General features: G+C 33.0%; 1 protein-coding gene across 1 annotated transcript; it reads right to left on the bottom strand.

Annotated features, from left to right (window-relative positions):
• Positions 1 to 2,430: 2,430 nt before the first annotated feature.
• Positions 2,431 to 14,791, bottom strand: LOC134685520 (alpha-1,3-mannosyl-glycoprotein 4-beta-N-acetylglucosaminyltransferase C-like). Its single transcript, XM_063545282.1, has 4 exons — positions 14,491 to 14,791; positions 5,895 to 5,956; positions 5,052 to 5,115; positions 2,431 to 3,896 (listed from the first exon to the last, which is right to left on the bottom strand). The coding sequence occupies exons 1-4, from the start codon at positions 14,579 to 14,581 to the stop codon at positions 2,746 to 2,748; spliced, it is 1,368 nt and encodes a 455-aa protein (XP_063401352.1). The 5' UTR covers positions 14,582 to 14,791; the 3' UTR covers positions 2,431 to 2,745.

The following is a 14,791-nucleotide window of genomic DNA, read 5'->3' on the forward strand; positions in this document are numbered from 1 at the left end:
GTCTGTTTCAAACATTCAAAGAAACCCCCATTTTCAAAACCATCATTCCGATAATTTACCAACATGACCAGCATCATTTAAAGGAGCCGTGTTTGGAAATATTATTTTATGATGTGTACGATTAATTGCCGATTTCCCATCCACTAGTTTTACTTACTGGTAGACTGAGGACCGCAACATTTCATGAAAAAGATAGCCTTGTCTTCCGTTGTCAACCCACGTACAACAACCGTTAAACCTGCTCAAGAGACCACCTGTATTAAGCAAAGACATTTGTTAGAAGACCATTAATTTTAGATCCACCGGAAGTACATTTCGTATTGATTGAACATGACTCACGGTATTTTAAGACCATCTGTCTTAAGTGACAATTTTTTTGCCCTTCCTTATTATAATAAGTAGTCTCTTAAAACAGGTTTCATTGTACGTGTAGTAACTTTCCCAAAGTAATTAATTTATTTTGGGTCGCCGAATACATGTGTACGTCCGTCCATGCAAAATCTCACAGTAATTTGCTACAACTCGAACATATTTGAAGAAGAGAAATACAAAGCAAAATCCTAGTCATGTGAAGAGGGATAAAACTATTAATATTAATATATCCGTTTTCTGACTTTCACTGCATGGTTCATATGTATGACTAGGAAAACTGCAAAACATTGCATCATGTTGAATAGTTGTGTATTGCAAATACAATTTATTGAATGACCCAATGATGACTCTTAATTGTTATTTCTTTTTTTTTCTTTTTGTCTTTCTTTCGTTTTGTATAATGGCTCTTTCTGTTGGTAATACCATTCGCTATATCTGGTCTTTCCACTACCAAGGTACTATACAAACAAAACAGTAACGGTTTTACCTCAGACGATATTACAATGATAAATTGATAAGTATCACGTAGACATATCTACATATGTAACATTGCATATTGTATAACATGCAAGAAAATTGGAATGTAATAGTACTCCTATGATTAGTTTGAATATATAATCTGATTTACTACTCTTTTGAATAAGACTACAGATTCGAAAAATAAGTTGAAGCATACATCTACAAAAAATGTATCAAAGAACATTGTATCTGATTACATTTAAATTCCAATCCGACAGAATCGAAACATAAGTTAATGCATGTCCAGTCAAAACACATTGTATTTTATTGCATTTATATTCCCATAGTTTCATATACCTGGACTTGTTATATCTAAATTATTTTGGAGCTTCATTTGTCAAATGTAGCAAGTCGAAGTATAATCATTAGAAAAAAATACAACAGTGTTTCTCAATAGCCATCTGCATCAAAATTAATAAATGGCTATTTTTAACTTTCCTTTCCGGCAGTTTTGTTCATCATAAAGGCATCCACCTCTGAGGCTGAGTGACTCTCTTATTTTTTTTTCTGATGGTTACTATAAACAAAGAGTTCATCAACTATAGTCGTAATACTATAATCCAAAGGATTCTGTGTTTCCGGTAATGACGGGATTGTCCAAAGACCATCCATTTTTTTCAACATAAACTGAAAATTACACAATTGTCGCTTCGATCAATATCTGTGTATCATGTATACAAAATATTAAATATTGTTACAGTTATAGAACATGGTACAATATTTAAAATTAAGAATTCTTCTTTTTGCGAGCAACGTCACTATAAAAAATTGTTTTCAATTCACCAAACACACTGCCATCTGCAAAAAATTTTTTAAGTGTGTTGGCACAGCAACCATAGATAGGATAAAAAAGAAAAGACAACATTTGCAGTTGTCGGATATAGGTCTGTGTACATGTAAACTATAGAAAAGTTTTCAGACAATGCGTTAAGCTGTAACAGGTGATAACGTAGGGACTGCAAAATTCTGAAATCACATTATTTTTTATTAAAGACCGAAACACTAAGTAAATGTGTCGGATTTAAGTCGTACATATCCCAATCAATCAGAGGATTTAGAACATAGAAATCAAAAACATACAGAAAACTGAAGTATTTGTAGAATCTACGAATAAAGTTTTTTTTAGGGCAAACTCGATTTTTCAAATTCCACAAACATTATACTACTGTTTCTTTTCATCTTTATTAACATTGGTAAAATTGGCGCATATCAGTTATTTGTCATCAAATCTAAAATTAGAGGGGCACCCAGGGCCGAGTGGTCTAGTGTATTTATTGTAGCAAAAGCCTGTCCAACACTATAAGGCAAGTTGAAAGTTCGAACCCCGAACACGACAGTTGCATTCGACTTCGCCATTTGTACTCTAGTAGATTGTATACCACATCTTCTTGTGTTATATGATTGTTCCATAAAAAATGAAATCCACAATACGATCTGTAGATCTGAAAGCGTCGTTGGACAAAAACAATCAACCTGAGCAATCAACCATTCGAGTAAAACAGGCTACATTCCATATATTCCGTAGTATTGAAAGAAAGATAACTCAAAATACATTTTATTCTATTTTCATGTTCTGTCGATGGTTAAAAAATTAATAGCTCTAAATATAGCATTAACTTTTCACACAAATGAAAAAGCACATACAATACTCATCATGTACATGCAGCTAATGAATCTTAGCTCAATGTGAGTATATTCTAGTAGCGGTACAAATATACGTATCTGGATCGTTTCGACTCAATCATGAGACTTTCCTGATAAGACTCCCTGCGTTCTTATGTTAACAATACTTCATTTCGTATGATTCTTAACATTGATTATATTTCATTCTAAAAAGTGCAACCTGTAACATGTTTAATGTTTAATGAAAATAGCAATCTCTTTAATAATCAGCCACCATGATTGATATTTAGTCACCACTATTTTTAAACAGGTTATTTTAAAATTTGTTAAACTTTTCATGTTGTCAATCGTTATACTGCCGTTCTTGAACGAACCTAACATCAAAGTATTATAACATTTAATGGTATTTACTCCTAATACTTTAACACTAAGACATGCTTCTAATCGCGCATGCTCTAGTTTATCATTTGGGTGTTCTCTAGATCCGGTTTCGACTATCACTTTTGTAATGCTTTGAGGCTCGTCGAATAGTATATGTACTGTATCATTTACTCGTGGTGCTGACTGAGACCAGAAGTATCCATAGTCTGTCGAATAAGCTAAATCTAACGGGAAGTCTGGTGACACCTTTAGCGTGGTTAACAATTTAGCAGTCGGGTTGTCGCCCTTTAGTGATTTTTCAAAATTATCAAAGTATTTGTCAGCTGCATTCATAGTTTTTCCAGGAAGAGACGAATGATATCCCACGTGACGAAAAATTGTTGGTCGACGAATTATACGTCCTCCTTGCAGATTTAAATGGTTAAAATAAATATATAAAAAATCAACTGGTTGTTTATCATAAAACATTAAAACGGTTTTTGCTAGTTTTTCTAATTCGTTAGAATGGAATACCTTTCCAATAAATCCCATGGTTGAAAATTCTAAACATGTCCAATCGTTTTTTTGTTCTGCTATAAATTTCTTAATGGCATCTAAGTAACCGGATATTGTGAATACATCGTCTTCTATTTGCATATAAAATTTCGAAAGGTCTGAACTATAGAGCCATAAAAATGCATAATCAACATTTTGTTTTGACCGCCATTTTGTTCTCTCCTCACTATCGTTAAATGTGTGTTCTAGATTGTTTAATTTAGGATAAAAATCTCTTGGTGCTTCTATGACATGCATATCACCATTATTTAACAGATATTCGTATTTATTTCGTATTTTCGTTGACATTTCCTGCTTCCACGTGCTGTTAAAGTCTGCCAAGAAAATTACAATAACAATGTCTGACAGCTTAGCTTTAGTTGTACAGTTGAGAAGTGAATCGACGGTTTCGAAAAAGTAACTGGTCTTTTGTCTCCGCACGGTGGGAATCCCTATTGTAAGATATCCTGTAAAGTAAAAACACGAAAACATCATGTAAACCTTATCAGGGAAATATTTTTTTTACATATATTTCCATTTTAATTGTATCTCTAATACGCATATATAATTCAGTTTGATAAATGTTATCAAGACATATTCATCAAGAGCACATAATTTCAGAGGAATCTAAATAAAAAATATTTTAAAATGCAATCGTAGATAGTCTTAACTTAAAACAAAGATGTAGAAATGATTATTTTGCAATGTTGTGTTATGTAATGGCCATGATATATCATTTCATACAGATGGTCAATGAGTCACGTGACTGTAAGAGCTGACCAAAGTCAAAGATGAGAAAACTCTTTTACACTTAAAAAAAAAGTAAGAATTCAAAAGAGCTGAACCGAATTCATTTTAATTGTTTTTATAACCAACAGCTTGAATGACAAAAAGTATACATGTATATCGTAATCATGCAACATAACTTACTAAATAAAAAGCCAATAATAGTTTTTACCAAAAATTATTTTCAAACTCAGAAGTTGAAAACAAAATGAACAATTCCACGGCAAAAAAAAACCAACCAAAGACGACAAAAAGAAATATAATAGTATATAAACAAGAATGTGTCCAAAGTACACAGATGCTCCACTCGCACTATCATTTTCCATGTTCAATGGACCGTGAAATTTGTTAAAAAATCTCATTTGGCATTAACATTAGAAAGATCATACCATAGGGAACATGTGTACTATGTTTGAAGTTGATTGGACTTCATACTTCAACTTCATCAAAAACTACCTTCGCCAAAATCTTTAACCTGAAACAGGACAGTCGGACGGACGAGCAGACGAATGAATGGACGAACGAACGGTACGACGCACAGACCAGAACACATTATGCCACTGTTCTACCATAGGTGGAGCATTAAAACTAAATAAAGAGAACAAATGATTGAACAACACGAACCCCGCCAAAAGCCGGATTTAATCTCAGGTGCTACGGAAGGGTAAGCAAACGCTGCTTTTTTTTGTTGAAAATGTCTCCTTTTTTATTTTAGCGTATATAACAATTATTGTGACCATCGGATTGAAAACAAAAACATGAAACAACATCCTTCCTCTCAATCTAGTTGACTAGCATAACCACCAGGTCAATAGATATGCAATTGGTATACTTACTTGGTAATATTGATCTAGTTTTAACCATCTGAGCCTGTTGTCTCCAGTTAGTCTGTTGTCCTGACTGCATAGAAAAATATAATATAAAACATAGTGTGCTATTTATTTATTTATTTGTGTATTTAAAGAACATTTGATCAGATAGTGAGTGCAAAAATCGATGTGAACATTCTACTGAATATTTATAATACAGATTTTCATTGTAAGCAATCACGTAATTTTTAAAACTACTTTTTGTATGTTTGAAGTTATCAAATTCAATCGTCTACACTATGAACATGTTAGATATTTTTTTAGTGTTGTCTGGTTTTATGACTTTTTTCATCTTCACATTTTCAGGCCAGTCATCTGGATTGTGAATTAGATGGCATTTAGACTCAAAAACAAATGTTAAAAATGCTGGTACATATTATTTGAGGTTTAGTGGTCTTGTAGTATTTCAACGTCTGTGTCATTAGCCTGTCACCACTTGTGTTGTTAGTTTGCACACACCAACGTGGAGATGCGTTCGACTCCAGTATTAATGACTACGGTTATCTATAATATTCCCTATAATATATCCACTTCGAACTAAAGTGCATGCTATGTGAATTGTGTTTGCTCATTTATGCAGGTGGATGTTAACGTCATTTTGTTTCCATCTTATTGGCAATCATACCACATCTTTTATACATAGTTATTTAATTTTGAGTTCATATGTACTTTAATGACTCCGTTGATATTTACATATAATTATTGCTTTTTTTCTGCAATCCATGAGCAATGCAGTTGCCAGCACAAAGTGTTTCTTAATTTCGTTTTCTAAAAAATATGCCAAGAAAAGAATTTACAAAAAAGACTTACTATTTTCAATAGCTCTCTTGTATTGAAGTGGAATCCTACCTGACTGTTCACCATTTGATTTCCTGTAATGATAATCGTGAGTATAAATAACTATGGTTATTTTTATTCGTCTAAATAATAATAGTCGTTTCAGAACTACGGTGCAGTAGAGATTTTTTTTATCTTATCATAAATAAGATAATACTATATATAATATACATATTCTTTTTTAAGGGGACACAGTATTTTTAATTCCAATCGTTTCTGGATTTACCTTCATTAGAAATGCTTAAGGTTTTCACAAATAAATTTAATATATAAATCCTTTGTGTTTTGTATAATGTCAGCATACATGTTTTATCTTATCATTCTCATTTTTATATGTTACTAGAACACACCCGCGAAATTGCGGGCATTCTTAGCGTAGTTTAATGTATGTAAAGTGTTGTTGGAAGAAACTTGTAAAATATTGAATGACTGGAGAATTTCAGCAAAAGTAATATAAGTCATAGGTAATTGGGGACAGGAACATGCTTTTTTTGTTATCCCTCCCCCTTTATTTCAAATATTCTCATTTTTAGCATCACTTGGCGTCCGTCGTCCGGCGTTAACTTTTACAAAAATCTTTTCCTCTAAAACTACTGGGCCAAATTAAACCAAACTTAGCCACAATCATCATTAGGGTATCCAGTTTAAAAAATTTGTCCAGTGACCCGGTCAAGCAACCAAGATGGCCGCCATGGCTAAAAATAGAACATAGGGGTAACATGCAGTTTTTGGCTTAAAACTCAAAAACGGAAATTGTTCATCAGGTCAAGATCTATCTGTCCTGATATTTTCAGATGAATCGGACAACCCGTTGTTGGGTTGCAGTCCCTGAATTGATAATTTTATGGAAATTGTACTATTTTTGGTTATTATCTTGAATATTATTATAGATAGAGATAAAGTGTAAACAGCAATAATGTTCAGCAAAGTAAGATTTACAAATAAGTCAACATGACCGAAATGGTCAGTTGACCCCTTTAGGAGTTATTGCCCTTTATAGTCATTTTTTAACTATTTTTCGTAAATCTTAGTAATCTTTTACAAAAATCTTCTCCTCTGAACCTACCAAGCCAAATTAATCCAAACTTGGCCACAATCATCTTTGGGGTATCTAGTTTGAAAAATGTGTTTGGTGACCCGGCCATCCAACCAAGATGGTCTCGACGGCTAAAAAAGAACATAGGGGTAACATGCAGTTTTTGGCCTCTAACTTAAAAACCAATGCATTTGGAGCAAATCTGACAGGTGTAAAATTGTTTATCAGGTCAAGATCTATCTGGCCTTCATTTTTCAGATGAATCGGACAACTTGTTGTTGGGTTGCTGCCCCTAAATTGGTAATTTTAAGGAAATTTTGCTGTTTTTGTTTATTATCTTGAATACTATCATTATAGATAGAGATAACCTGTAAACAGCAATAATGTTCAGCAAAGTAAGATTTACAAATAAGTCAACATGACTGAAAACAAGTCAATTGACCCCCTAAGGAGTTATTGTCCTATATGGTCAATTTTTAACAAAGTTAAATTTGTAAATTTTTACTAACATTTTCCAATGAAACTACTGGGCCAAGTTCATTATAGATAGAGATAATTGTAAACAGCAAGAATGTTCAGTAAAATAAGATGTACAAACACATCACTATCACCAAAACACAATTTTGTCACGCATCCATCTGCTTCTTTTGTTCAATATTCACATTAACCAAGGTGAGCGACACAGGCTCTTTAGAGCCTCTAGTTTGGTTTTCTATCAATTTCAATATAAAAATACATTAAGTATGTTATGAACATTCAAGTAAGGAGCCTGTGATTGGGTGGTTGTTGTTTGTTTATGTGTTACATATTTGTTTTTCGTTCATTTTTGTGTACATAAATAAGGCCGCTAGTTTTCTGGTTTGAATTGTTTTACATTGTCAGTTTGGGGCCTTTCAAAGCTGAGTATGCGGTATGAGCTTTGCTCGTTGTTGAAGGTCGTACGGTTACCTATATCTATCAATCGTTTCTGGATTTACCTTCATTAGAAATGCTTAAGGTTTTCACAAATAAATTTAATATATAAATCCTTTGTGTTTTGTATAATGTCAGCATACATGTTTTATCTTATCATTCTCATTTTTATATGTTACTAGAACACACCCGCGAAATTGCGGGCATTCTTAGCGTAGTTTAATGTATGTAAAGTGTTGTTGGAAGAAACTTGTAAAATATTGAATGACTGGAGAATTTCAGCAAAAGTAATATAAGTCATAGGTAATTGGGGACAGGAACATGCTTTTTTTGTTATCCCTCCCCCTTTATTTCAAATATTCTCATTTTTAGCATCACTTGGCGTCCGTCGTCCGGCGTTAACTTTTACAAAAATCTTTTCCTCTAAAACTACTGGGCCAAATTAAACCAAACTTAGCCACAATCATCATTAGGGTATCCAGTTTAAAAAATTTGTCCAGTGACCCGGTCAAGCAACCAAGATGGCCGCCATGGCTAAAAATAGAACATAGGGGTAACATGCAGTTTTTGGCTTAAAACTCAAAAACGGAAATTGTTCATCAGGTCAAGATCTATCTGTCCTGATATTTTCAGATGAATCGGACAACCCGTTGTTGGGTTGCAGTCCCTGAATTGATAATTTTATGGAAATTGTACTATTTTTGGTTATTATCTTGAATATTATTATAGATAGAGATAAAGTGTAAACAGCAATAATGTTCAGCAAAGTAAGATTTACAAATAAGTCAACATGACCGAAATGGTCAGTTGACCCCTTTAGGAGTTATTGCCCTTTATAGTCATTTTTTAACTATTTTTCGTAAATCTTAGTAATCTTTTACAAAAATCTTCTCCTCTGAACCTACCAAGCCAAATTAATCCAAACTTGGCCACAATCATCTTTGGGGTATCTAGTTTGAAAAATGTGTTTGGTGACCCGGCCATCCAACCAAGATGGTCTCGACGGCTAAAAAAGAACATAGGGGTAACATGCAGTTTTTGGCCTCTAACTTAAAAACCAATGCATTTGGAGCAAATCTGACAGGTGTAAAATTGTTTATCAGGTCAAGATCTATCTGGCCTTCATTTTTCAGATGAATCGGACAACTTGTTGTTGGGTTGCTGCCCCTAAATTGGTAATTTTAAGGAAATTTTGCTGTTTTTGTTTATTATCTTGAATACTATCATTATAGATAGAGATAACCTGTAAACAGCAATAATGTTCAGCAAAGTAAGATTTACAAATAAGTCAACATGACTGAAAACAAGTCAATTGACCCCCTAAGGAGTTATTGTCCTATATGGTCAATTTTTAACAAAAATTTGTAAATTTTTACTAACATTTTCCAATGAAACTACTGGGCCAAGTTCATTATAGATAGAGATAATTGTAAACAGCAAGAATGTTCAGTAAAATAAGATGTACAAACACATCACTATCACCAAAACACAATTTTGTCACGCATCCATCTGCTTCTTTTGTTCAATATTCACATTAACCAAGGTGAGCGACACAGGCTCTTTAGAGCCTCTAGTTTGGTTTTCTATCAATTTCAATATAAAAATACATTAAGTATGTTATGAACATTCAAGTAAGGAGCCTGTGATTGGGTGGTTGTTGTTTGTTTATGTGTTACATATTTGTTTTTCGTTCATTTTTGTGTACATAAATAAGGCCGCTAGTTTTCTGGTTTGAATTGTTTTACATTGTCAGTTTGGGGCCTTTCAAAGCTGAGTATGCGGTATGAGCTTTGCTCGTTGTTGAAGGTCGTACGGTTACCTATAGTTGTTAATAAAGCTGAGTATGCGGTATGGGCTTTGCTCGTTGTTTAAGGTCTGACGGTAACCTATAGTTATTAATATCTGTCTCATATTGGTATCTTGTGGAGAGTTGTCTCAACATGGCAATCTTACCACATCTTTTTTTTTCGTAATCAATGAATTTTGTAAAAGATTTAATGACTAGAGAATTTCAGAAAAGATATCAAAAGTTCACATGAATATTTTTAGCGCTTATCTAAGTTTACTAATCGATCCACAGTGGTCATTGATATAGTATACAGACCCTCTCTATTTAATGAACTCTGTGACTGCCGTGGATAGTAAACTTGAAAATAATATAAGATAGAATTCTGAAAATACACTTTATTCTTTGTATATGTATGTTCAAAGTATACAGAAAAACGCAAACCGGAAGTCTAATCTGACTTAAAATTTCGTCCAATGACGGGACAATATCCGGATTCCTTTTTTCTCGTTTATCTCCAAAAATAACTCAATCTGAATAATCATATGAATGGATGACAAATGGCACTATGCACTGTACCTATAGGACACAGAGGCGTGTTGATTAATTTATTGTGGAAAGAAGAGAAGCGAAACCCAAAATGAGGTCTTCTCGTTTAATAGTATAGATTATTCTATGGAGAATAGAGACGGAAGATCGATGGCAAACTGATAAAGCTATGGGGGGAAATAAAACGACAGGTATACAAGACTGTTAAAACACAACGGGGGAAATATAGCAGACTGAGCAGTACAATCGGGCCTATCAAAAACCGGGGATGAGTTCAAGTACTCCGGAAGGGTAAGCAGAAATCTCCGTATCTGAGACATAACTTGTAAATCACTTGTTAACCTGTAAATTCCAAGAATGAATTTCATAAAATTAGTATGGAACTTTAGAGATGTCTTTCGAGCAAACCTTTTCTAAAATGTAATCATTCTTGCATGCATGTAGCTAAAACAGTTGAATATATACAGGACCACGTTGGGTGCCAGTACAGAAACAAATATATTTCTTTCCTGCATACTAGTAGTTATATACCCACTGGTACCCTGTAATAACCGTGTTCATGCATTAAACAAGGTTTGATCATATGACTATCAAAATGAAAATTGACTATTAGATGTTTCGATGCTGGCCATTGCTGTAATTATATTTTAAGAAAGCTTTCGTTGATTTCATGCATCACTAATTCTACACTTTGCAACGGACTTGTATTATTACTATACATGTATTACATTTAACCATATATAGATACCTATTGAGGGCGTTAGCCCGAACGCGTGTAACTTACTTACACCAATATATAATGGTCAATGCAGTATGATAGTTTTCAATGATTTAGGCGGGGTGGGTCTTTGAGCGATTTGATCATATGATATCGAAAAGCCTGATAAATGCAGTGTATCCAATTTCATTTATTTAAGGTTCATCATAACAAATGGACAAATATGGCCGTTATTTTCACCCCCAAAACTACTCTGTGTACAGACTTACCTGTGCTGTTTGGAAAGTTTTAATGCCTAGCATCCACTAAATATAATATAAAAGAGATTTTATCTTTCTGAAACACAAAATGCATTTAACTTTATTATATCTAGTGGATGCTAGGCATTAAAACTTTTCCAACTTTACAGGTAAGTCTGTACTCAAGAGTATTTTTTGGCATGTAAATACAGCCATATTTGTCCGTTTGTTATGATGAACCTTAACGCAATATTGATGTTAAATTCATTGACTATATGTAAATTAATCACTGCACTAGATAAAAATGTTAATCTCAGGTACGTGTATTGATATTATGAACTCTTTTTCAAAGTTGTATGAACAAATAAATCTGTTACACATACATAACCAAATATTAGTAATCAATGTTAGAGGGTATGGAAGGGGGTCCTTCATTTCTGGATTGGTTTCTTTTTAAAACAACTTTTTTTCAATTATTATGCTTTATCTTTAATGGCTATTCTGTAATTTATTGATTTAACTGTATTCAAGGCATTTTCTTTTTAGAAATCGAAATGTTTTACAAAATTCTGTAATACTGCATATATTTTTTTTATATTTTAGCACACTCACCATTATTCCCTATTCTTTATTTGGTTTGCCAACAATTTTTCTCTATCCTTTAGCCCCCCCCCCCCTCCTTTATAGAAAGGAGTATATCCCGTTTAAACTCTGAGGTGTCCTTCAAATTTAATTTTTAACGTGCTCTTAAACTCATTTGTTCATTTTTTCGGTTTTATAGAATTCTGCTTTTTTCTTGATATGGATTTTTTAAACTTTTGATGTTGCACTCCATGGCACCGTGATTTCCATTAATTAAATAAAGAAAAATATTGATATAACCTCCTTGATCAATACTACTATAAAAACAAACAGTTTTAACCAAATCCCATGTTGAGTCATAAAAATTAAACAAAACCCACACACCAACAAACAAATAGTTACAATAAGTATTATCAGGAAGTACACTTGAGACATGATACATGTAAGTGTGTATTTTACCTGATGTATGTCTTCGTTAGTTGACAATTCATGTCCATAATACAATAAAATAATTATTATTTCTTTGACAACACTTCAAAAGAATTATGATGTTCGTAACAATATATGCATAAGTATGTGACTATTTCTAAACTCGGTCATAAATAAGATCATATAAGACTAAGTGTGGTATAGATGACAGATCACATCGACAAGGTTGTTGCATTTTTTAAAACATCAAATCATGTAATCTGAAACGAAATTGTACGTGATATTGAGAGTGTACATGTACCTAAACCTAAAGGAAAGTGGGTTTTTTTTTTTTTGGTTTTCGTTTTTTTTTTCCATTTCCATCAAACTTGTGAATTACTTGTAAGTGATTTTATTTTTGAAATTTGACACAGTAAGTACATCTTATCATTGATTACAGATTCTTTCCAGGCATTCTGACATAAAATATATAGGGAGAAGCTATAAATGCCAGACAACAATGTGATAACCAAACGACACGGATACTGCTAACTACAGGTCTACGTGCGGCCTTCAACAATAGAAGAACACATGCCCTATATTATAAGGCTACATTGTATCAAAGACCAATACAAGTGGTGACACAATAGAAAACAATTCAAAAGATATAAAGTAAAAGTTAAATAATGAGTAAAAACATGTATGCATACATCAATCCTCTCCCAACCAATGGCAAAGACACTAAGTACCACAGAATTACAATTTTGCATATGTATACAAACCGGCAGCGGAGAGACAATTAATGTAACTACAGTGGCAGTGGCGGATCTAGAGGGGATGGGGTTCTGAGCGTTGTAGTCCCCCCTTTTTTACGATCAATGTATTTAAATGGGGATATAAGGTTGGTACCCCCTTTATCCTGGTTTGGGAACCCCCTTTTTAAAATGACTGGATCCGCTGCCAAAACCTAATTTCAATGAATAAATAAGCATTATTTTCCAGGACTAAAACATTAATTTGTCTACTCCTCTGTTTAATAGATGATTAGCAATCTTCCATTTGTTTTCTAGTGAATAACCCGTTTGTTTGACAGACAGAGCACATGTACATTGCAGGAATTGTATTTTATAACCAGACTGAAGAATGTAGCAAATTAAATAAGAAAGTATGTTATCAATATAAGTGTTTCCGATGAGCCGAAGAGTGTACCCACATTTCCCCCTGTATTCAAGTATTATAGAAAGTAAATGAAAGATTGCAAATCATCTTTCTTAATTCATTCGCAAATTTCTTCAATCCATAAATCAATTTGAAGATTATAAATCAAAAGTTTAAAAAAAAAACATTGAATCATCGCATAATATTTGTTAATCTTGTAAACGTTCTGAAAATATAACCACATTATTATGCTTATAGTTAGCTCAAAATAAGATTTTGAATGTTTATTCCATAAGGAGAACTGGAAAGAAATCCCAAACGAATAAAAAAGAAATGCTATAAAAGTGGATGTTGGATTTGTTTTAACGCAAATTTATTTACTATGGTTACTGATGCAAACTATAGTCGCCTGTGTAGTCAAATTTGGGAACAGGTTGGTTTAACCCTAACCCCAACCGGGTCAAACAACGAATATACTTACGTTAAGTTTGCTGCTTCTTAGATAAGCAAGAGACATTTGAGAAAGTCAAGATAATAAGCCCACTTAGGTGACATGTTCGGGTTTTTTTTCAAGTATGGACTGTAAGATTTTGAGTTATCATAAATCCAGTCTCGGTATGTTGGACAAAGATTCAAAGCAGTTTTCGTGTATTATCTAAAACCCTGATTGCATCCTGATATGCTCTGCAACACGTATGGGCATATAAGCAACACACATTTAAACAGTCACGGAACATTATCAAATATTATGTGGGTATACTGACTCAAAGAAGGGTCACTAAGTAGATGGGCTCTCTTAATTATTGTAAAAATATGGTCTCCGTCTACATGAGATTTGGAAGAAGTATATTTAACCCGTGACAATATATTACATTCTAACTTTTTAAAATATAGATCTAGACAAGTGTCTTGTTATTGCAATAAATGTACATGTACAAAAATGTACGTGTTTCACAGATCGTCAAATCCCATCTCGAAGTACATACGGTCATGTCACACATTTCTTACACCATAGATATAGATGTAATACTTCTGTGGTTACACTTGTCTATAAATGATCATGTTCTAGTACAATATTAATATAATTATTATATCTAAGTTTGAGATTTTTTCCTTCGTTTAATCAAGGATTTGTATACAAATCCTTGGTTTAATTCAATGAGATTTACAAAATGACTTACCACTTTTTGATTTTATAATAAAAAATTCCAGCACAATGATACAGCATGCTAATGAAAGTCCATATAGTTTATATTTTTTCCAAAACCTCATGACTAAATATTCGACCTTGTAATTCCGGAGATATCATTATCAGGTAATACGAGTAAAGGTAATCATAAAAATACTTATATTGTTTATCAATTGTCATATTCTGTTCAACATAAAGAAATGTGAATTCCGTTCGATCCTCATTGGAACATGATGAACATGGCAACATCTGTTTAAACATTATTGTTCATTTCTATGTTAAATTAATGTGTA

Source organism: Mytilus trossulus, chromosome 9, assembly GCF_036588685.1.
Source record: "Mytilus trossulus isolate FHL-02 chromosome 9, PNRI_Mtr1.1.1.hap1, whole genome shotgun sequence".
Lineage (NCBI taxonomy): Eukaryota > Metazoa > Mollusca > Bivalvia > Mytilida > Mytilidae > Mytilus > Mytilus trossulus.

Coding starts and splice junctions, on each gene's coding strand:
- LOC134685520 (XM_063545282.1), bottom strand. CDS start 14,581: ATGAGGTTTTGGAAAAAATATAAACTATATGGACTTTCATTAGCATGC. Junction 5,957..14,490: donor TATTATAAAATCAAAAAGTG/GTAAGTCATTTT, acceptor TTATCATTACAG/GAAATCAAATGGTGAACAGT. Junction 5,116..5,894: donor CAAGAGAGCTATTGAAAATA/GTAAGTCTTTTT, acceptor TTTTCTATGCAG/TCAGGACAACAGACTAACTG.